The sequence below is a fragment of the Paroedura picta genome, chromosome 1, assembly GCF_049243985.1.
Source record: "Paroedura picta isolate Pp20150507F chromosome 1, Ppicta_v3.0, whole genome shotgun sequence".
Taxonomy (NCBI): domain Eukaryota; kingdom Metazoa; phylum Chordata; class Lepidosauria; order Squamata; family Gekkonidae; genus Paroedura; species Paroedura picta.
The window spans coordinates 110983505-111005228 of record NC_135369.1 but is presented as its reverse complement, the minus strand read 5'-3'; the positions used below and the strand labels follow the sequence as shown (position 1 = coordinate 111005228).

Genomic DNA, 21724 nt, shown 5'->3' with positions numbered 1-21724 from the left:
CCAAGAAAACTAGGAGCTGATCTACTGATCAAATATTTATATTTATAACATTCTTTAAGATATATTCTGAACACAGCAGACATTTTCTCTGGAGAGATCTGGATTCTGATTTATAAAACTATGTTATGGTATTTATAGACTATAATTCTAAAAACTACATAGAGAGCTAAAATAAGTTAGGATTTCAACCACAGTTACTAAGAACATTTGCCTGGGAGTCAGTCCTATTGAATAATATTGGACATACCTGGTGTGAAGGACGCAATGAAACTTTTAGAGAATAAACAAACTTTATTTTATAATAGTATTACAGAAAGCAAAATATCAATACAACCAGAAACTGCTTCAAATTTAATATGGCATCAACTATACACATTGTGAACAGCAAGGGAGGAGGGAAAGAATTAACAGGTTTTCATACAGACTTCCTCACTGGCAGCCTCATCACATAAGAGATGGTTCTCATACTGCTTATTAAGAATGGTCCCAAATATGAACCTCTGGTTCTACGTCTTTAAAACCTGTACAGATCATCAGGAAAATTATTCCCATCATGTATAACTGCTTTAACAGAAGCGTTAGTTGTAACATGTAGACAATGAGTTTTAATAGAATGCAAGCACTCTGCATGTGTATTATATAATGGAAGTGTTTGACATTTAACATGTTAAAGAGAAAAGCACTAAGGTTTTAAAGCTGCCTACTATCTCTGTTGGAAGGGAAGAGAACAGCCCCCTCCAACTTTATCTGGAATGTTGCAGACGACAAAGTGTCCACTGAAGGAAGAGTTGAACAACAGCACGGCAGTGCAGAAAAAAGGTAACTAGAACAGTGAGAACTCAGTAGAAATGCCTTTGTAACTCCCTCTCTTCTATAATATATCAGCACCAGTTTTCCCACTGAAAGCGGGAGTTACAAGTTTATATAAAAATTCATTTAAGTCCAGGTGAAATTCCTATAACTTCCCTAAGTTATAGGAAAGTTTATTTTTTAATAAAAAACAAGGTACTTTTTATATTATTTGACATATTTTATTTACCTGAATAATCTGGGGAAAGAAAACCTCTGTATATCATTCCAGTAAGAGGCTCTATTTGAAACATCCTGAAAAGGTTATATCTAAATTAGTCAAAGATTCTGTCTTTCCTGCATTTTACACTTGCTCAAGTGAACAGTGCTTACTAAATACTTTGTTCACTTTCATGCAAACAAGAGATCAGTTATATAAAAATGGCAGGGAGTTGTGCAAAAAATAATAAATCTCTAACCCTCATAAAAAAGCCAAGAATGTTAAGAAGTGATTATAAAAATAAAGTCATAAATGATAAAGGACCATAGAAGATACAGTTTGGTGTTGGTAGTTCGTTACAGAGATGTCTATTCATTGTTGCCAGCCTTCATGAATTTAGTGAAACAGTGACGAAGATACCAACTTGGAATGTTCAAAGTTCTTCTTATTCACAAATCTTCATAACTCTAGGAGAGGAAAGAAGTATGACATTAGTTTTTTTTAAAAACCCCGTTAACCTCTTAAGAAAGAACCACCACCTTTTTTTTCAGATTGTGCCCACAATACTACCTTCCACATTCCTTTAGAAACACATCAGGCTTCTAGTTCCAGAAAAATCTCTTTGTTATACTATTTTCCAAGAGACTATATTCAGTAACTGAACTGGACCTTCTTTAAACTGTGGTTGGAGGGGAAGGAGGAAGAGGAGTGGCCGGTATGTGATGTTTCCACTCTGAAAATTACTTTGTAAAATGATTAGTTTTCTGATTAAGTTTGACTACTGTGAACTCCAAATTAATTGGAAATACCCAGTATACTGTCAATTATAAACAGGGATGCTGGGGCATACAGACTTTCAAACAAGGCCTGGAGACATGGGAAGCAGTTTTTCATGGTAATACACACCCAGAGCACACGATTTCCCAACCCTCCTGGTTATCCAGGAGAAGATTGATACAGCCCTAACTAGAGATGCACAAATCCTGGAAATTTTGAACCCATAAGAAAAATGAAAACTTTTGGGAATATACGATAATTTGTTATCAAACCTAAATTTATTTTGTTGCTTTACTAACAGTAAACCATAATTTAATTCAATACCATGAATATGACAAATACATGCTCAATACATAAATGCCTTAATTTTCTACAATAATCACATGTACAAAGCAAATAACAAAGCAAGACAGAACTGTGAACAACCACACTTATGCCATGTTTTCACATTAAAGGGTTAAAAATGGTTGGGGTAGAAGGAGAGGAGATGTTTCTGCCCCTTCCTTAAGCCTTAGCAAGCCTTATTATTTAGGAACTACAATTTGTATGAAGCTGCATGGCTCTTGTACTTTGGTCTTTTCATAAGTTATGTTTTGAAGGTGGTGTACCAAATCCTACTCACTGCCCACTTTCCACCCAAGAGTAGGAAAAGGTGTTACAGGGAGCCCCTTACAACTGGACTGCAGTCTTTTGTAATGCCTGTTGTTCAGAGAAAACTGAAAACTAAATGGGAAGTTCTCTGCCATTGCTTCAAAGTCACACAAGAAAGATGGTGCAACAGACAGAGTCTAATGAGAAGTACAAAGGTCAGTGACTTGCACCAGGACTTAAATGGTATTCATTATGATACATGGTCTCTAAAGCAAGCTCACAAATTTTCCTAACTCCACTTAGGACCTTGTGGTCATCAAGTCATCAAGTCATCAAGAGGGTATCATGATAAAAAACGGAGGGACCCCTAATCCTCAATTTGGAATGGTAATGCAGAAATCTGAGATTTCAGCACCATACTTACTTTACACCTGGAAACAACATAAAGAGCTTAGTTGGGGACAAGTGTTGAGCCTGCTTTCCAAATGGAATTTCAAACAACTCCTTGAACAGTGCTCCATCTCAATGTACCATATAGTCTTTGAGGCCTCGGTGGCAGCCATGTTGGTCTGAAGCAGTTTGAGTCCAGTGACATCTTTAAGACCAACAAAGTTTTATCCTTATCCATGGTTCCTCTATATATTTGTGAAACAGCCTGGGGGGTGGGACGTGTCCAGCTGTCCAAGTTGGAATATGGCCAAGTTGGCCCCGCCCCTGCAGCTCCCGTCCTCTGTCCTTGGACTCTAGCCTCTTTGCTCTGAGATGCACTTCAGTGCCTGGAGCCAGCAGCAGGTAAGGGAGAGAGCCCTGGCTGCAGCCCAAAGCCACCTTAAGCTGCCTGGCTGGGGGGGCAGGGGAGGGGGCCCTTTCAAGGCCTGTTCTTAGGGATGGGCTTTGAAGCTAGTTCTACATAAAAACTTTTGTGTGTATGCACTCTTCAGAACCTGTAACTGGAAAAGTACAGTTGTAAGGGCCCATCCATATTTGCTTCTCTATATCCACTTTATTTGATCCAATCTTATGAACCTATTAATGCTTACAGCTTGCATTTCTACCTAGTCCCAGATATTTCCTTTCTGCATTTGATAGGTCATTGTTTCTTGTGCTGTTTCTGCTTTTCTTTCAAATGCTCAAACTGCCCCAAATCAGAGACATTCAAAAATCAGAAATTACATGCAGAGTCATGAAAGATTGACAACCCAGACCATTAAGTAAATTTAATCTTCAGAGTCAAGCTCCAGTGTCTCAGAGTATATGTGCAGAAAGATGAATCCGTTAGAGCTATTATGCATACTTGAGGCTCTTACCTTAGTCTCCTTCTTCTGCCACCTCTGTTTCCTTGTGCACCACTACTCTGGTTACAGACATATCAGGGTGCTGCTCTTTGACTTCTTTAATGGCCTGTGCCAATGCCTGCATAAATATTGAAAGAATTGGTAAAATAACTGTGGATATTAACATCAAATTGGTTTGTCAATGTGATGGCAACTTGGACTACAATTCAACTGGAAAGTGCTTTACTTACTGAGCCATTTTATTTTTTGGAAGAAAAACTAGACAAATGGAAGTTGATGTTCCTCACTTACTAAAAACAGAGTGGTGAAGCAGTTAGACTGTCACATTAGGATCTGGGAGACCAAGGCTCAGATCCCCACCCTGCCATGGAAGCTCACTGGGTGGCCATGTGCCAGTCATGCACTCTCAGCCTAACTTGCCTGACAGGCTTGCTACTGTGAGGATAAAAGGAAGAGGGGAAAATGATGTAGGCTACCAGGGTTTCCCCAGGGGAGAAAGAAGAGTATAAACATTTAAACAAATAAGTAAAAACAATCAGCAATCTCTAAGTTTAGAAGCATAAACCAAGTTTGATCATCATTTACATACCAGAAGCAGTATGTGGACTTAGATATTCAGGACCAGAAGTACAAAAGTTTTATTCTAAAAAAATTTAAAAACTGAAACTTCAGATTAAAGGATTTCTTTTCATGTTACATTCTGTAACACATGAGATTATTACTTGTCTGTATACATGTTAAAATCCCATGTCTGAAAGTATGAGCTCCAATTCTTTGACACATATTCTAGACAGATTTTCCAGATTTATGAAAGATTTTCCATTTCATGTGCCCTAGTAGACATTTTATGTTTCTAAAAATGGTGTATACTTTGTTCATCCATATGACTGAACTGGGTTGTGTCTTCAGTTTAAGTATATTGAAAAAAACAGGAGAAATGGTCTTAGTCTTATGTTGCCTTCATAGGTAGCAAGAACAAGTTCCACCTGCCACACTGATGCTTCTTTAAATTCTTCTGTTTAATTTTTTAATGCATCATTGTAAGCTGAGTGTTGCATTGGTGCAATGACTAGATGCTCCCCTGTGTGATTGAAAATCTATTCTTGTGTGTGCTAGCTCTCAGTTTCAACTCTGCTGTGTATAGGAGATATTGTAAGGTGCCAATTTACCAAAATGTCTAAGACAGCTTGTTCACAAGAGGTAGCCCAGAACACGGCCATATTTTGAAGCAAAACAGATAGCACACTCACACTGTTTGTATATAAAATAAGCTATTAAGCAGTCAAGGATATCATCTGGGCACCCAGACTTGACAGCACATGAATTTCTCTAGAAAAAAATAGAGTTCTGAGCCAAAAGATACTCAAAGTCTATCCCTAAGAAAGCCTGGTTCAGTTCAGGGTCGTGGGAGCAGCCGGGCAGAGCGCGGTGGCTGGGGCTGTGGCAGGCGAAATGGAAGGGAAGGGCCAGGGATATACCATTCCGTTGATTTGTGTATCTACCATTAATTTAGAATCAGAATGGCACCACAAAATAAAAGGGCAGGCAATAATTAAAATAACTGAGTGACTTAATTATTCTGAAGGATTTTTCTAGTCTGAGGAAATTATTATTTATAAAGAAACATTATATAAATTAACCATGGACATCAAAGACACCGCTCATTTTCTTAGATTTTTATAGCCTGAAAAGAACTAGCATTCATTCTTTTACCTGATCATGATCAAGGTCTGCATCTCCAGTGATAACAATCCGTTTTTCAATTCTGGTTTCTGACATACCACCTTTCACTGTCTATAGAGTTTTTAACAAGAAAAAAAGTAAGTTTTTATAGTGGATCTACTGCATTAGAATTTTGCTGCAAGAAGACTGTAGAGGCACAGAAGTGTCACATTCAACCTCTACTTTAATAATGGTAATCAATAAAGAATGTTCAACCAATCAGTGCCGCATCAGATTGATCAAGAATATACCTGAACAGCAAAAGCTAAAGGTCTCTGGAAAGGTGGCAAACAAATATTTTAGATAAACACAAGTCATATACTGTTTCATATCCCAAGTTTAGTGTATCCACCACCCCGATTTTCCTGACACTCTTTGAATGTTGCTTCTGCTACAGGCACATCACTCACTTTGCTCGTCTATAACAGATCCTCAACAAGGCTCCACTTTCTCTGAAGCTGCACACCAGGGAAAAAGATGATCAGAGGCTCAGTGCGGGTATTGGTTCTGATGACAGTTTCTTGCAGTGCTGCTTCAACATTACTGAAGCAGCTCCCTCACCCATGAATGCACAGAGAGATGAACAGCTTTGCTATTTCCCCATCCTATCACTTGAAATAGTGGGGATGCTAACTGCAGTCTCTGAATGGCTTCCGTGTATTAGGTGAGCTCAAGACAGCATATTCAACTGAGCGGTCTGAGGTCAAGTATAAAATAGTGTTAAACAAAAAGGTGAAGAAGCGGAGTGGCCTTAACCTTCTGATCTATCTTCTCAATCAGGAAATGGCAGTGGTTAAAGTCAGATTCTGTTTTCCTAGCTTAGATCTAACAGCTCTTCAGCACAAAGGTAATTTTTTCCGTTGTATATTTCCTTTCACAGCTGGTAGCAGAAAGCCAGCACATCAAAATGTTATCCAACACAAAAAGGGATTTCAAACAAGCTGTAAATATGCTCAAATTATTCTAATATTCTGTGGGGTTAACAGCCAGCATGGTGTAGTGGTTAAAAGCAGCGGGTTCTACTCTGGCAAACTGGCTTTGATTCCCCACTCCTCCACATGCAATCAGCTGGGTGACCTTGGACTTGTCAAAGCCCTGAGAGTGCTGTTCTAACTGAGCAGTCTTGTCAGAAGCTCTCTCAGCCTCACCTACCTCACAGAGCGTCAGTTGTGGGGCAAGGAAGGGAAGGCAATTGTAAGCCAATTTGAGACTCTTTCAGGAAATGAAAAGTGGGGTATAAAACCCGACTCTTCTTCTTCAAACTAAGGGAAGCACATAGAAAAAATTCTAACACAGTAGTTCACCACCAAATATTTGCAATCAGTGTCAACAAAAACTTAGTGTTGATGAAGTGATATGCCTATAACATGGGGAAAGTACAAAACTCTCCCACCACCTCTGCAGTTCCTAGTGCTTACAGTTCAGAAAGACTAACAATTAAATCATTTGTTACAAAGGAAAAAATATACCTGCAACATAGGCATTCTTTTAAATATAAAAGGAGTAGGAAAAGAGAATGGTATTATTGTGTCTGTTATAGACCACCAAGCCAGTCAGAGGACTTGGATGAGATACTCCTAGACCAAATTACACAATTCTCAAAGAGGGGGGAAACAGTGGTTATGGGAGACTACAATTACCTGGATATCTGCTAAAAATACAAACTCCATTGACTTCTTAACTTGTTTTGCCAACAGCTTCATTTCCCAGAAAGTAGAAAGGGGAACCTATTTTACACTTTCTCATCAATAGGGAAGAATTGGTAGATGAGGTAAAAGTAGTGGGCACACTTGGCCATGTGATTTTGGAATTTTCAATTGTGGGAAAGAGAAAACCTTTATGCAATTGGATATATAGACTGGACTTCAGGAAAGCAGATTTTAACAGACTTAAAAGTATGTTGGGTAGAGTTCCGTAGACAGAAAGAAAGAGATGAGAGTCCAAGAGGGCTGGGAGTTTCTTATAAGTGAAATACTAAAGGCTCAATCACAAACAATTCCCTTGAGAAAAGAAGATGGAAGGAGCCTAAGGAGGCCAAAGTAGCTCCATAAGCAGCTGTAAAATGATTTGAGGAATAAAAAAAGTCCTTTAGGAAATGGAAGGAAGGCCTTATTACCAAGGATGAGTATAAACAAATAACCAATTATTGTAGGGAGAGTGTTAGAAAAGCTAAAGCTCAATATAAGCTTAAGCTAACAAGAAGTGCTAAACATAGAAAAAAAGGCTTCTTCAGTTATATTTCAAGTAAGAATAAGAGTAGGACCACTCTGTAGGACCACTGTGAGGAAAAGGGAGTGAAATTATAACAGATTATGAAGAGAGGGCTGAACCACTTAACTCCTATTTCTCCTCAGTCTTCTCTTGTGAGGGAAATAGTGCTCAATGTGGCAGAAACGTATCACAACAGGGGGTATGGGAATGGTGGCCTAGGATCATTGTGGGGGCAGTCTATAAATACCTAGTTTAATTAAATGAAACAAAGTATTCTGGGCCAGATGAACTGCATCCAAGGGTTCTAAAAGAACTTGCAGATATCATCTCTGAACCTCTCTGACACTTCTTGGAGAATAGGTAAAGTGCCAGACAATTGGAGGCGGGCAAATGTTGTCCCCATCTTCAAGAAAGGGAAAAAGGAGGAGCTGAACCATCAGCTTGACATCTGTGGCTGGCAAAATTTTGGAACAAATCATCAAACAGTCGGTCCTTGAGCAGCTGGAACTGAACAAGTCATGTCAGTCCAGCCTTATCTCTTTTTTTCGAGAAAGTGACTACCTTGCTGGATCAGAGGAATACTGTGGACATAGTTTATCTGGATTTCAGTAAAGCTTTTGATAACGTACCACATTATATTCTTGTTGACAAGTTGGTAAAATGCAGTATGGATCCTAATTCTGTCAGGTAGATCAATAAATTGGTTGACAAATCGTATCCAAAGGGTGTCAATGGTTCAGTGGAGTGCCCCAGAGATCTTTCTTTGGGCCTGGGTTGTTCAACATATTTATAAATGATGTGGATGAGGGATTAGAGAGGGTCCTTATTAAATTTGCAAACAATACTAAACTGGGAGGGGTAGCAAACACAACAGAATCAGAATACTGAATGATCTTGATAGGCTTGAGAAGTGGGCTAAACTAAATAAAATGAAATTCTATAGGGGCAAATGTAAAATTCTGCACTTAGGTAGGAAAAACCAAATACATCAAGTTTGGATGGAGGAGACTTGTCTTGGCAGTAGTATGTGCGAAAAGGATCTAAGAGTCTTAGTAGACCATACACTGAACATGAGTCAGCAGTATGACTCGGTGGCTAAAAAGGCAAATGATATTTTGGGCTATATCAAATGGAGTATCATGTCCAGATCACGGGAGGTGATGGTACCATTTATTCTGCTCTGGTTCGGTCTCACTTGGAGTACTATGTTCAGTTGTGGGCACCACAGTTGAAGAGGGATGTAGACTAACTGGTGTGTGTCCAGAGGAGGGTAACAAAGATGGTGAGGAGTTTGGAGACCAAGACTTATGAAGAAAGGCTGGGGGAGCTTGGTCTGTTTAGCCTGGAGAGGAGATAACTGAGAGGGGATCTGATAACCATCTTCAAGTATTTAAAAGGCTGCCATGTAGAGGATGGAGCAGAGTTGTTCTCTCTTATTTATTTATTTATTTATTTATTTATTTATTTATTTATTTATTTACTGTTTATTTATTTATTGTCTTTATATACCACCATCCCCATACCTTTTAAAAACAAACATATTATTTTATAATATTGTCCTGCATTAACTTTGCTGATGCAGTGAAGATCCCAGTGCTGTGGTGCCAATTGCTGTGAAAGCATTTTTTTAATTTGTAAAGCCAAACAGATTTCCAGTGGTCAATCAGAATCCCTTCTGGGCAAAATCTCCACCATTTTCTAGAAATACTTGGTGGCTATCAGCACAGAATTCCTTTCCACTATACACTGAGGCTGAGATTACCACACAAACAGCATTATGTGGGGGTGAAAAGGCAACATACAGTATTAATTAAAGACTAAGGAACTTGGAGAAGTATACAACTGCAAAATCATGAGCTTCAACATTTCTAATCAATGTATGAGGTAAGAGAGGAAAATTGCAAATGTTATTTACCTTAGTGATGTGTGTGGTTGTGGTGGTAGAAAGAGATTCCGCTGTGATCGTCTGTGCACTCAGCAACATACCAGCATCACTTCCACCATCAAACTGGATAATTGACAAAGACAAGGTTCAATGGTGAGTAAAAGAATAAATCAAGGCAACAATCCCGAAGTTCTTTTGTAAGTACAACTTGCCAGTTTTATAACTAAACTATATTGATGATGACAACTTAAATTCACAATAGATTCAATGTGATTTAAGTTACTCATTTGAGATAGCTGAGAGCAATATGGGAGCTCAATAAGATTCACAAAAGTAAAGGTAATTCTGTAATTTTGTAGACTCAACACTGTGACTGGCATCTTGAACTAAGCATAGCTCAAGATGTAAGCAAAAAATGGTATTCTAAATTGTACAACATCTGTACCTGGGGAGACTCATACGTGATCGTTTTAGTTTCTGTTTGAACAATTGGTACTTCCTTAGTGGAGATTTCAGTTCTTTGTGAAGCATCTGAAATGGTCACCATCTCAGTTTTTACCACTGGAGGCTAGTGTTCAGAAAGATATGAATTTAAAGGTCATAAAGGTAAAACATATGGCATCTAGCAGGATATCAAAAACACAAGCTTTTCAGCATTCCAACAAAAAACATTAAATCACCATGTTAGATTTTTCAAGATGCCTATGAATTTTAGTTCCATCAGCAGAATACAAGAATGATTAATTAATCTCAGCATGAAATGAACTTTGTAGCATCTGAAGCATTAATCTGCTTCTTTTTAAACCACTACATACAGATGTGGTAGAGAGCCATGTGCTTTTTAATGTATGTATACATTCACACCAATGTGGGCAGAGGTAACAGTCAATAACAGCTCTTTGTTATCTGAATCCAAGGTTGAGTGTTTTTAAAAGCTGTTCAATGCTGTGCCTATTTATAATGATATATATATCCACAGGGGGGAGCCACAGCTCACCATCACTTGTATCTGTAACAAACATTAAGAAATTACAGCTGCTCAAACTTTTATGGTTTGAGTAACTGTATAATACCTTAACCACCACTAGAACCTTAATGACCACTAGAAATGTCACATGGAAAACGTTTCTTCAGAAAACCAATATTACTTAAAGGTTTTTCAATATATCGTCACATTTGGCATTTCTCAAATTATAGCAGTCAAGAAAAACCTGTTCCTATGTATCTAAAAAATACAAAAGCAATGTTTGGAAGAACCCCAAATACTTTAAATGTTGATCTTTAAATAATGATCATTTTGTTTGAAAGAGGAAAACAGAACAAACACATCCTGAATAACAAAGATTAAGGTAGAAGAAGTTGCCTAATGATAAAATTCCTCTAGGTTCAAAGTTTACACATCTGTGAGTAAAACTATACCATTGTGCCTCAATGTAGTTAGACGTTTCTATGTACATAATGATGAGAAACATAATATGTTGTATCAGGATCTAGGTAGCAATTTCATAAAGTTTTAAGAAAAACATAATGAAGATGATTGGGATCCTATGCACCACAGGTGGAAGGCACTACTGGAGGTAAATCTTTGATGACATATCCAGTAGCCACTAATGAACACTGAAAAGGCAAGATGGTTGGGTTGGGGAACCTGAATAGACTAAAAGCCTCACTAGTAGCAGACTTCTTAAAGAAGGAAGGAGACAAAGGACTTAAACTGATGCATCTTGACTACTTATCACCTCATGTTTACGATATATATTACTTCATAATTGCAACTGCAAATTACTTTTGAATAAATACTAGACAGGACAGGACAAACACATTAACACAAGCAAATGGAAGCAAAACATAAAATAGTAAGTAAGATGGTGGCATAATCCCAGGAGTTGAGTTCATTAGATTTACCAAAAAATTCAGAAAACAAGATGGAAAGTAGAATTTTACTGTACTTCAATTCCCCCCATCTTCAGTTCTGAATTTTTGTTAAAACCAAGATAGAGAAGAAGAAAGGCAGAGATATCCAACTCTGGGACAAAATGTCTTCTCTAGTGTTCCCTCCTCTTCTACCATTTACCTCAGAGCAACAAATTATTTGTGATGACACATCAATGTCAATATGTGATGCCTCTCCATTTAGTTTGAGTTGTTCTTCCTCCCTCTCTTCTTCCGGGCCTTGTTCATTTAATTTTATTGAATTTCTCTCCCCCGATGTCTTTGTGGGTATATCATTTATCTGGACCAAAGCTTCTGTTGCTTGTGGGTGCTCAATTTTTGCTTTAACCTGGCTGACTCCTTGTGATATGCCTGGACACTCTATTGCTTGTGTCTTCTGTTCTTCTTCCTCTTTGATATCTTCAGTCTCTTCTAGCTCTTCTTTTATGACTTCCTGGATCATTCGATGATGTGGCTGATACTCTACTTCATCTTCACTTTCATCACTGCTGCTGTCTGATGACAAGGATGAAGAATCCTTTTTGGAGAGACGCTCCATCTTCTGAGATTCGACACCATCAGAGATAACTTGTATTTTGGCCCTTTGAGTATCATCTGTGACTACTGTCGCTTCTATCCCAAACTCTGCCTGCTTCTTCTCCACTACATTCAGAGTCTCATGTGAACTCTGCACAAAACAAATGGATGAGGGAACACAAGAAGTAGAACATATGAATAAATAAAATTATGAACATAAAATTATGTAATGGAAAGCTCAAGTCACATGAAGAACAAAGATGACTGAAATGGTTAAATGAAAAAAGAAAGAAGAATGAAAATTCTGAAATGTGAAAGCTCAATGGGCTATGGCAAAATAGTAGAACCTTAATAGTCCTGCTGGTTCCAGTGAGAGGCCCTTCTGTTTTGGAAGCAAATTTCTGTGAAATGAAAAGTAACCAGAAGACATATATGAATAACAGTCTATACTTATTGGGACATTTGAATTTATCATTTTACAAATAGCACAGTGGGACGGACTGCATGCTCACAAATTCATGGAACAATATGTTAAAGCAGCACAAGTAAAATGCACAAAGAGGCACACTGAAAATAACAGACCAAGATTTTGGGGGGCAGAGATCTGCAAACTCACTACTTCTTAGGGTTCACCAAAACACATTAAATTTTCACAATCTTTTTACTTAGGTTGGTATTCTGTGGCCATGTTAAGTTTTAAAATTCTAATATGCATTCTCTTGTTTGAATTTTATCTGTACCTGTCTCCACTCTCCCTTAGTTTTTGGTATAGTATAGAGTAGATACCAAAACAAATATTCTATTTTTCTTAAAAGCAAGTTGCTATTTGTTTTATCAGTATTTTATTCAAAATACTGAAAAAGACTACTCAACTAGGGCAGTACATCCAAAGAGTGAAGTCAAAGTTACTGTCCCTTGAGTTAGTTCTGTCCCTTGAGTTATTTCTGCTTATTCTCTCCTTGAATTGCATCCTCTTATGTTGTACCCCATGCAGTTGTCAAGGATTAGGAAGAGGCTATAGCTTAGTGGTAGAGTACATACTTTGCACACAGACAGCCCAGGCTCAAAAGCTCATGTCTCCATTTTAATGATTAGGTGACAGCTGATACAGAAGGCCTCTACATGAGACTCTGGAAAGCCACTGCCAGTTACGAAAAAAATGTTGGCCTTGACAGACAAAAAGTCTGCCAGTTTAAGGCAGCTTCATGCATGTTTTCATGGGACTCTGCAGGGCATTGCAGCAGGGGCACAAGGAAGAAACACACTGCAGGCAAAACTCTATTTACAGTTGATTGGAATGAATTTGTATATAAGCAAAAATGTCATTATTTACATTTGCCCATTAGGTGATCATAAGATTTGATTCTAATAAAATACTTATGTTTGAATTCTATGGAAGAAATAGTGGAAACACATCTTCAGCTTTCAAACAAAATACACTGTAACATGGGGGAAGATGGGGAGGATTTAATTAAGACAAAATTGCCCCCCTCCTACTAGGTTAAGGTGACCAGATTGTCCCACTTTTGGAGGGACATCTGGGGGTACCTGGAAAATTGTACTTATGTTGAAATTTTAAATATTGCTTAAGATTGGGGGGCTATCAGTGTGCAAGAAAAGATGTGTTTCTCTAGTACTTGTGAAAGAGAACCATCATTATCCAGTAGAGGTTGTGAATGAAACCTCCAAGTAGCTGTTTTATTGCAAAGGAATTTCAGAAACAGGAGATTCCTGACTCAGGATAATGGCACCCCCAGGGCTTAACATAGATATTGGGTTCTTATCTTGTTACACACATTACATCACTTAGTTCTTGCTTATATCCAGAATTAAACTTTGTTGGTCTTAAAGGGGCCAGTGAACTCAAAATTAGTTCTCAAATATCAGAAACCTTTACTGGCATAACAAACCACAATCCAGAGAGAGAGAGAAAATGCCAAAGAGAACCTATACAAAGCCGTGTTTCTGCCTCAATAAACACTGGCTATTTATTTTCAGGATATTCCCAAGAGTAACTGCAATCCTGGCAAGTTTGGAAGGATCTTGTTCAGATAACAATGATTTTATAATGAAGGATTTGGCATTGTATTTGGAGTATAGATCTGCCAAATATCAATGAATAGCAGCTCATTGGGCTGAAAGAGCTGGACAATATAATATGTATTAGAGTGTCTGGGACTTCACAGTCATATAAGCAGTATCTTTCAGATGCAGATATTGGGTGAAACCTTCCCCAAGTCACATAAGAGGTGAAGAAATTTACACTTGCAAGTAGGAGGGCCCTCCTAGATAAGTGGGAGTCCAGCGAAAATAGAGGTTTCGTATTTTGGAAAAATATCCCAGAACTGGGGTGAGCAAGTGTTGTATGGAGAGAAGTTAGTTCTCACATCTGTTTTATAATTCTTTTATTATCTGTATGCTAATTTGCTATTCATGTCTCATTAACTGCTTTAATCCAAATTTAGCTATACTTTTCACTTAAGCATCTTGGCTATAATTAACTCATCCTGGCAACTAGGCCCCCCCCCCCCACTACATAGGAAGTCTTGTTTCAATGTATCTGAAGAAGTGTGCATGCACATGAAAGCTTACATCCAGAATTAAACCTCACTGGTCTTAAAGGTGCCACTGGATTTTGTTCTATAGATATTTCTGTTGACACATAGAACCCCTATGAGGATTTAATGTGTTGCCAGATTCTCATACTATATTTTAAAGACTTTTACAGCCTATGAAGAAAAGAAAAGAAAACACACTTATGCAAAGCTGACACTATGAAGAAGCCTACTGTATCTTTAAACCCAGCACAGCATCTGTGACTTAATTTTGATTTCACCAATTGAAGAGTAAGATTTAGTTTAGCTTTGGATGATAGATCCAAGTTCACAACTGCATTTTTTAAAAATCTGGAACTAAAAAGCATATACACTCATGGGGAGATGGATTTCTATCTTGCTTTTCACTTTCCAAATATCTAACTATGTTTTATATCTAACCTTTCCATGTTCTTTCAAGAATACTGAACAGTACAATTAATAGCACCATTGTTTAAAGTCTAGTTGTCCATCCCCACTGCATATGTAGCACTGCTTCTAACACTGTCCAGAAGAAGACAGAAGACTCTGTCAGGAGCTTCATACAAGGATCAGAATTATCCTGAAACTAAATCCGGTTCGCACATGTTTTTTTTATTTTTCTTTGTCCTAATTTCAGTCTGTATGCTTTAATGATCAGACAAAATATACATATTATCTGACAGTTTATGAACGCCCCCGCTCTCTCCATGGCTTGATGCTGGACAAAGTAAATACGAAAAAGCACCTCAGGCAGCTGAGAGAAGGGTGAGGCAGAAAACTTTTCAGAAGGTACGTTATCTTTCACAACAGTGCCCTCTGCTGTCCACGAGGTAGCTGAAGTGAAGGCAGTTTTCATGCTAGTGGAAATACTTTCTTTACTAAATAAAATTGACGCTATCTCCTCTTCTAGGCTCTAGACAAGTTAGAAAATGGAAGCAACAAATTAACAGCAGAAGACAAACAGCAGTGACCTACAAAAGAAAGGAAATATCAGGCAAGAAAGGAAACAACAAACATGAAAGTGAGGAAAAACATAAAAGAGTACATGCATATGTGTTTCTCTACAGCTCACATTTTACTTATGTATTCACAAATATATGAGATTACAATTCATGGTCATTTTGCTGCTTTTATGTCAGATTTTAAACTAAAGCTACATTAAAACTCAAAATGTATTCCATATACAGTTATTAGAACTAGGTTAATTATTGCTTCTTAATGATATTCCACACACATAATTATGTTCTGAAAAAGAAAGGGCACCTAGACAGCATATTTAATCTTAATTCTACTTAACACCATTAGTTCAGGGTACTTACTACACGTAAATGTGTACATTAGTCTATCATCTCTTTCTCCATGGTTCTTAACTAAAATGTGGTACAGTGAATAAGCTAACATTTTAAACTGCGTTGTGGTGATAGAAAATAATTTGGGGCAGATGTGGATTACCCTGCCCCCACCACCAGCCTCTAATACTGCTTTTCTTAAGCAATAACATTAGCATGCCTCTAATATATACATGATACAAACTCCTATTCTAAATTTAAAAACAATCACTAATACCTCAACCTTACCCTTGGTTACAAACCCTTTTTAAAAGGGGTGCTGTATGCATACAGTTATTCTCATCTAAGGATACCTTATTCAATTTTTAAATTTCTGAAGATGACAATTTTTAAATGTTGAGATAATCTTATTTTCCAAAGCAACAGAAGTTCTAAAACCAAATTGCTGCCATCAAAATAACATTAAATAACTCCCCCCTGAGAAAAAACAGTCCAATTCAAACACTAATATACTAGCTCTAATAAAGTTTTATAATGCTCCTTTCTGACGACTTTCTTCCAAGTTAATTTTGCCTCACTTTAGGAGTATTCTATGTATTTTTATGAGTCTATCACACAACAATGAAGAGGATGAAGTGTTTAAGACTACTCAAATGTTGACACAACTAATGACATTAAGAATTTGTGTGTATGCATATGTATGCATGGATATGCAAAAAAGGGGAAAAAGAAGAAAAAGTGAGACAGATAGCTTCTTATCTTGTAGCAGAATTCTACAGACAAGATGATCTAAGTCAATATAGGAGTAACTGAGCCTGTTCTAATACTACTGCCACCAAGAACCTTCCTTTCCCATTACCTACCATTATAAACACACAAGTTTCTCAACAACTTGTAACCAATCTGTTCATTTTTTATTTTAAACCTTTCCAGCTCAAAATAATACAATCACATTCTTGTGTCAGATTGTTTAAAATTCTTTAAAATGTAAGGAAAAGAAAATAAACATTCTAGGCATTCAGGTCAGAGTCTTATTTGTTAAGAGGCACAACTATTCGCAGCAATACTGTTTTCATTAGTGTAGATTCTAAACTTTCTGCATAATAATACAGCATATTTAAAAATTAATTTCTACTTACAAATGGAATCCTAACCATACTACATTAATATTACTTAACCCGCATAACTACTTATTGCACAATTCTTGGACAATTAAACTTATTAGAAGGAAATCCTTTCTCCCCAATTTAAACAAAGTTTTTCATAATTATTAAGTCACATATGCTGTGCTTAGTGATACTAATTTGAAAGTTTTACTTAAGATCTTTTGAAGAAACAATTTTACAATGGCTTATTAATTTTTTATCTGAACAATATGTTTAGAAATGGTCAAATTTCATTATTTCTTCCAAGAAATAACAAAATTCAGTTACCAGATTTCCGTGAACATTGAACTACACTAAAGATCATTCACCAGTAAGATGGTTCCAGCGAAGAAGGGCACAAAGATCACAACTTTCTCCTGCATTCTCTTCCCCCCTCCCTACCCATTCTTCCTCACTCTGGGAAAATAGATTCTTGAGGTCGCTGTACCTGCCTAGGTCAGAGAGGCTGGTGTGAAGAGGAAGAAGATGGAAGATTTTTTTCCCCAAGTCAGTTGGTAGCCCCACTGACTTTATTTCTTACATTTATTCACTTCATTTATCACCTGCCTTTATTGCTGGATTATGTAATATGAAAAAATTGATCAAACAGTGTAAATCATCTATTAAACAATGCATTAGGACTAGGATTATAGAACTGGAAAATAACGCAAACTAACAAACTGCTAACCAACAATGTCTAACATAAGGAGAAACAAGAGTGGATAACAAGTTTTTTTCTATAAGACCAGTAGAAGGAAATCAAACGTACAGCTAGAAAAGCAATAATTAGGCCTTTTCATAAGATGTTTGAAAAACAGTTACTTCACTGGTGGCCATCAGTTACAGAGCTCAATTTAAGTTATTGGCTATCACATACAAAGCCAGTTAGGGCCTTGATCCCTTTTATTTGTGGGACTATCTCACCCCCCATCTTCTGCCATAAGACCTTTGTTCAACCCTGCATGATCTAAACCCTGCCCGCGGCACCGCGGGCCCCGCGGACTAAATAAAGCCGTAAGGGCTTAGGGGGAGGAGTTAGGGCGGGCTCTGTCCAGGATGAGGAAGGGTGCCGATTGGCCCCTTCCTCCGGACAGACCATCGGCGGGGCCAATCGGCAGGCGCTTTGCGCCTGCCGATTGGCCTCGCCGATAGCCGCCCTGCGCACAGCGCGCCTGGCGGCCTGATGCAGCGAAAGGCGCAAAGCGCCTCCGCTGCATCAGGCCGCCATCTCCTGCCTGCCGGCGGCCTGCCAACTTGCCGGCCGCAGCAGCGCCGACGCCAATCCAGCAGAAGACGCCACTCCGACAGAAGAATTCCACTCGCTCGCCGGCGGGGGGGGCAGCCCGCCGCCTTCTCCCGCCTGCTGCGGCGGCCTTGCTGCATCCCAGACGCGCCCAGGCTGCTCCAGCAGCCAGGACAAGGCTTCAGCTTCCTCGGAGTGAGGGGGGGCCCCACCGCCTTCTCCCGGCCTGAAGATCGCTGACAGTGGCTGCAGAGACTGCCGCAGCGGCGGCCTCACCGCCTCCCGCCGCGCCTGGCCTGCCGCCACTGCGCCGACCATGGATCACCGCCATCACCCCGACGCCCGACCAGCCTCCTGGACTGCCCCGCCGACTAAAAGGTACCTCTCCCACAACCCTACCTTTCCCCCCGCTAGCGCCCATTTTATTTGAACATAAAATGGGCTTTAAATCTAGTCTAAGTCTACTGTTTTTAATGTTAAAAAGTTTAACCAGATAGCCAAATATACTGCCAGACCCACTATACAAAATGGTCTGTTCAAGCACTGTTCTTATTTACCTCTGTGTTTGTTACTTCAACTTTTACCTTATTCTGCTGCTAAGATGCAAAAAAATTAAAATACGTGGTAAGATGGCATAGGGTGCCAGCAGTATGTAGCCTGCAGCAGTATGTAGCTTGCTCACTCTGTTTGTCTTTCTTTAACAATGGGTGTATAAAGAATTTTGCTTATATATATTAGTCCACTGTTTTTAATGTTAAAAAGTTTAACCAGATAGCCAAATATGCTGCTAGCCCCACTATACAAAATGGTCTGTTCAAACACTATTCTTGCATTACGCAAGAATTATGCATTATATTGTTAAAACAGTAAGCAAGTACTGTATATATTTCAATTTCCCCCAGATTTTTAAATTTCCCCTAAACCAGTGGTTCTGCTCTGCTGCTTCAGGCCAACACAGCAACCCAATTGAATCTAACATAAAGTGCAGCATTTATATTTAACAATATTTGGCATATTTATAGAATTTAAAAGTTATAAATACCTTAGTTTTCTATAAGTAAAACTGAAAATGTACCAAATATCTGAGAGAAGATTGCGAGCTGATGCACCCCATGGTATCTTAGGGCAATAAACGACTTGTATTAACCTGTGGTTGTATGCAGTGTAGTAGTTTGAAAGAGAAGTGAAAAGGTCAGCCCCAAGGCAAGGGAAGGGTCAGGTCAAAAGGATAATAGGTGATGAAACCCCTGTATGTTCTACTAATGAAGGTCAAGTATCTTTCTTAGTAAAGAAATGCATCTTAGATTTGGATTTAAGATCTGTGTATGTCTAAAGCAGCCTTTCCCAACTTTTTTAACACTGAGGAACCCCTGGAACATTTTTCAGGCTTTGAGAAACCCCCAAACTGAGACCCCTCCCCTTCCCCTGTAGGCCCATCATTGGCCATTTAGGGGCACAGGTTGACATGACCTAATATTATCATATCACCTGTTAAACATTTAACCAATTTTAAAATTATATAAAAAATTAATTAACTCCCACCCATTCAGGAAACACTTTCAGGGCCAGCAAGAAATGCCAGGGTTTCATGAAACCCTGGTTGAGAAAGCACACCTTATGCACACCTTATCTTTAAAAACATTTCACTCAAATACTTCAAAGTTTTTTTCAGCACTCTTCAACATTTCCCATTTCTCCATTGGAATTTTTCCCCCCCAATTGGAACCCCCCCCCCCTGATTTTTTCCATTTCCCACTCTCCCAGGCTATCTCTATTCACTAATATAAGAAAAGGCTGGAAGGATAAAAACTAGTTTAGATACAATATTAAAGTTTCAAAGCTACTTATATCTTGGAATAACCTCTATAGAACATAGCTATTATTCAGAGCAGCATTTCTTCTATCACACTGGTAACATAAGATTCTCTCTTACTAGAAAATCAAGAGAACTGACAATTGGCTGTTGAGAAAAGGATCTTTGACCTCACAGCTTCCATACAGAAGAAAGAAGAGCTGAAGGCATTAAAGTTTTTACTGGGCTGTCTAATGAGATTTAAACATATCCGAATAAACATTGGATAACCTTAACCTGTGAAGATTCAAAGCAAATCTATCTGTCTTAAGGGTCTAAAATGGGGGGGGGGGGGGGGAGAACCAAGCAAACAAGTACCCTGAGTAAATCTTCAATTGTCACATCTGACCTGACAACATTGCTGACATTTTATGTACCAGACAGTACCCTTTTAAGTTTAACATCTCCACATCAGATGGAAGGAGTGAAACATCAGTAGTTGGAGACCCTCTGCAATCAAACAATTAGAAATATCCTGTTTTTTTCAACATTATGGAAAAGGGTTTCAACAAATTTCCCTACTCATTTAAGGTAAAGTAAAGTTTTAGCTCAAGTATCAGTTTTGTTATTTTATCATCTGTCAAATAGTTTGACAAATAGTTTGAGTGTGACATAAATACTCTAAGAGATACGGTGAAAAACAGAAGCTTGGCAGCATTAATCAAAATAAAGACACAGAGCAAAAACATTAAGTGCATAACCAAAAGAAGACTTCAGGTGGACTCCTTTCATTTGTGTTCCACTGGTAAACCCATGATTCCTGATATCATTCTGGATTACCTTTTATGTATCTTTTTTAAAGCGGCATTTTGTAATTTTTTTCAAATAAGAATTTAGTAGGGAACAAAACAAGCAAAGAGATTAGCAAGAAACATGACAGCAGACTATCCAACCCTTTTGTGAAATTGTTATGAAAGTATGTGTCCTGAAAGTCCACATCACTACCACACATACACAATGTTATACGATTAATGTATCATCCAGTGATTTCTATATAAATGAGGGATAGCTGCTCAATTTGCAGAAATATGCCATATACGTTTTGAACAGATAACTATACAAAATATATTGTATATGGTCATAGGTTAAGCACCACTATGCAGTTATTTTTTCTGAGTATGCATGATGGTAAGCACATTCTCAGTACTGAATATAATTCAATGGCACATATTTTAAAGTTCTAAAAGGCCAAGTCCATATTGGCCATCCTTTATACCAGATAATCTTAATCTACTATATATAATATATATGATATCACTGAATGGCTTGTCAATAGTACTGAACACTTAAAAATATGCTAATACTTAAAGCAAATCTCAGAAATACCATTAGGAAAATACTGCAGGTTATGTGGCAATGCATAGTTCATTCAGGATTTCTACATGTCATCTATGAATAGTTTGACACCCATTTACTGTTGACTGTGAGAAAATAAACTTCTACTCCTTACCTAGAATCTAAGCCTCTACAATGGTTAGCTTCCTTCAGTGTTGCTTTCTTACTCTAAAAAGTAAAGTTACTCTGAAGCACAGTATTTGTAAACAGAAAGCCACTCACAATGTTAATGAGTATTAAGCACAAGATTCATATTAGCAGCAAAGTAATATCCAATATTTTCCTTATTAATACTGGAATACAACACATATTTTATCTTTTTCTC

The 21724-nt window shown here is 38.0% G+C and overlaps 1 protein-coding gene across 23 annotated transcripts in view; it reads right to left on the bottom strand.

Annotated features, from left to right (window-relative positions):
* Nucleotides 1-271: 271 nt before the first annotated feature.
* EPB41L2 (erythrocyte membrane protein band 4.1 like 2) overlaps nt 272-21724 on the bottom strand; it is a 114663-nt gene continuing 93210 nt past the window's right edge. For 6 of the 23 annotated variants that reach the window (XM_077353050.1, XM_077352878.1, XM_077352902.1 and 3 more), the window contains 8 exons: nt 15281-15448; nt 12307-12360; nt 11565-12110; nt 9936-10058; nt 9521-9613; nt 5386-5466; nt 3685-3790; nt 272-1476 (listed from right to left, as the gene is read on the bottom strand). In XM_077353050.1, the coding sequence (XP_077209165.1) occupies nt 3686-3790; nt 5386-5466; nt 9521-9613; nt 9936-10058; nt 11565-12110; nt 12307-12360; nt 15281-15448 (1170 nt within the window). In that variant the 3' untranslated portion in view covers nt 272-1476; nt 3685. The remainder of the gene's footprint in view (nt 1477-3684; nt 3791-5385; nt 5467-9520; nt 9614-9935; nt 10059-11564; nt 12111-12306; nt 12361-15280; nt 15449-21724) is intronic. The other 17 variants (XM_077352919.1, XM_077352963.1, XM_077352973.1 and 14 more) reach the window with 5 other exon arrangements.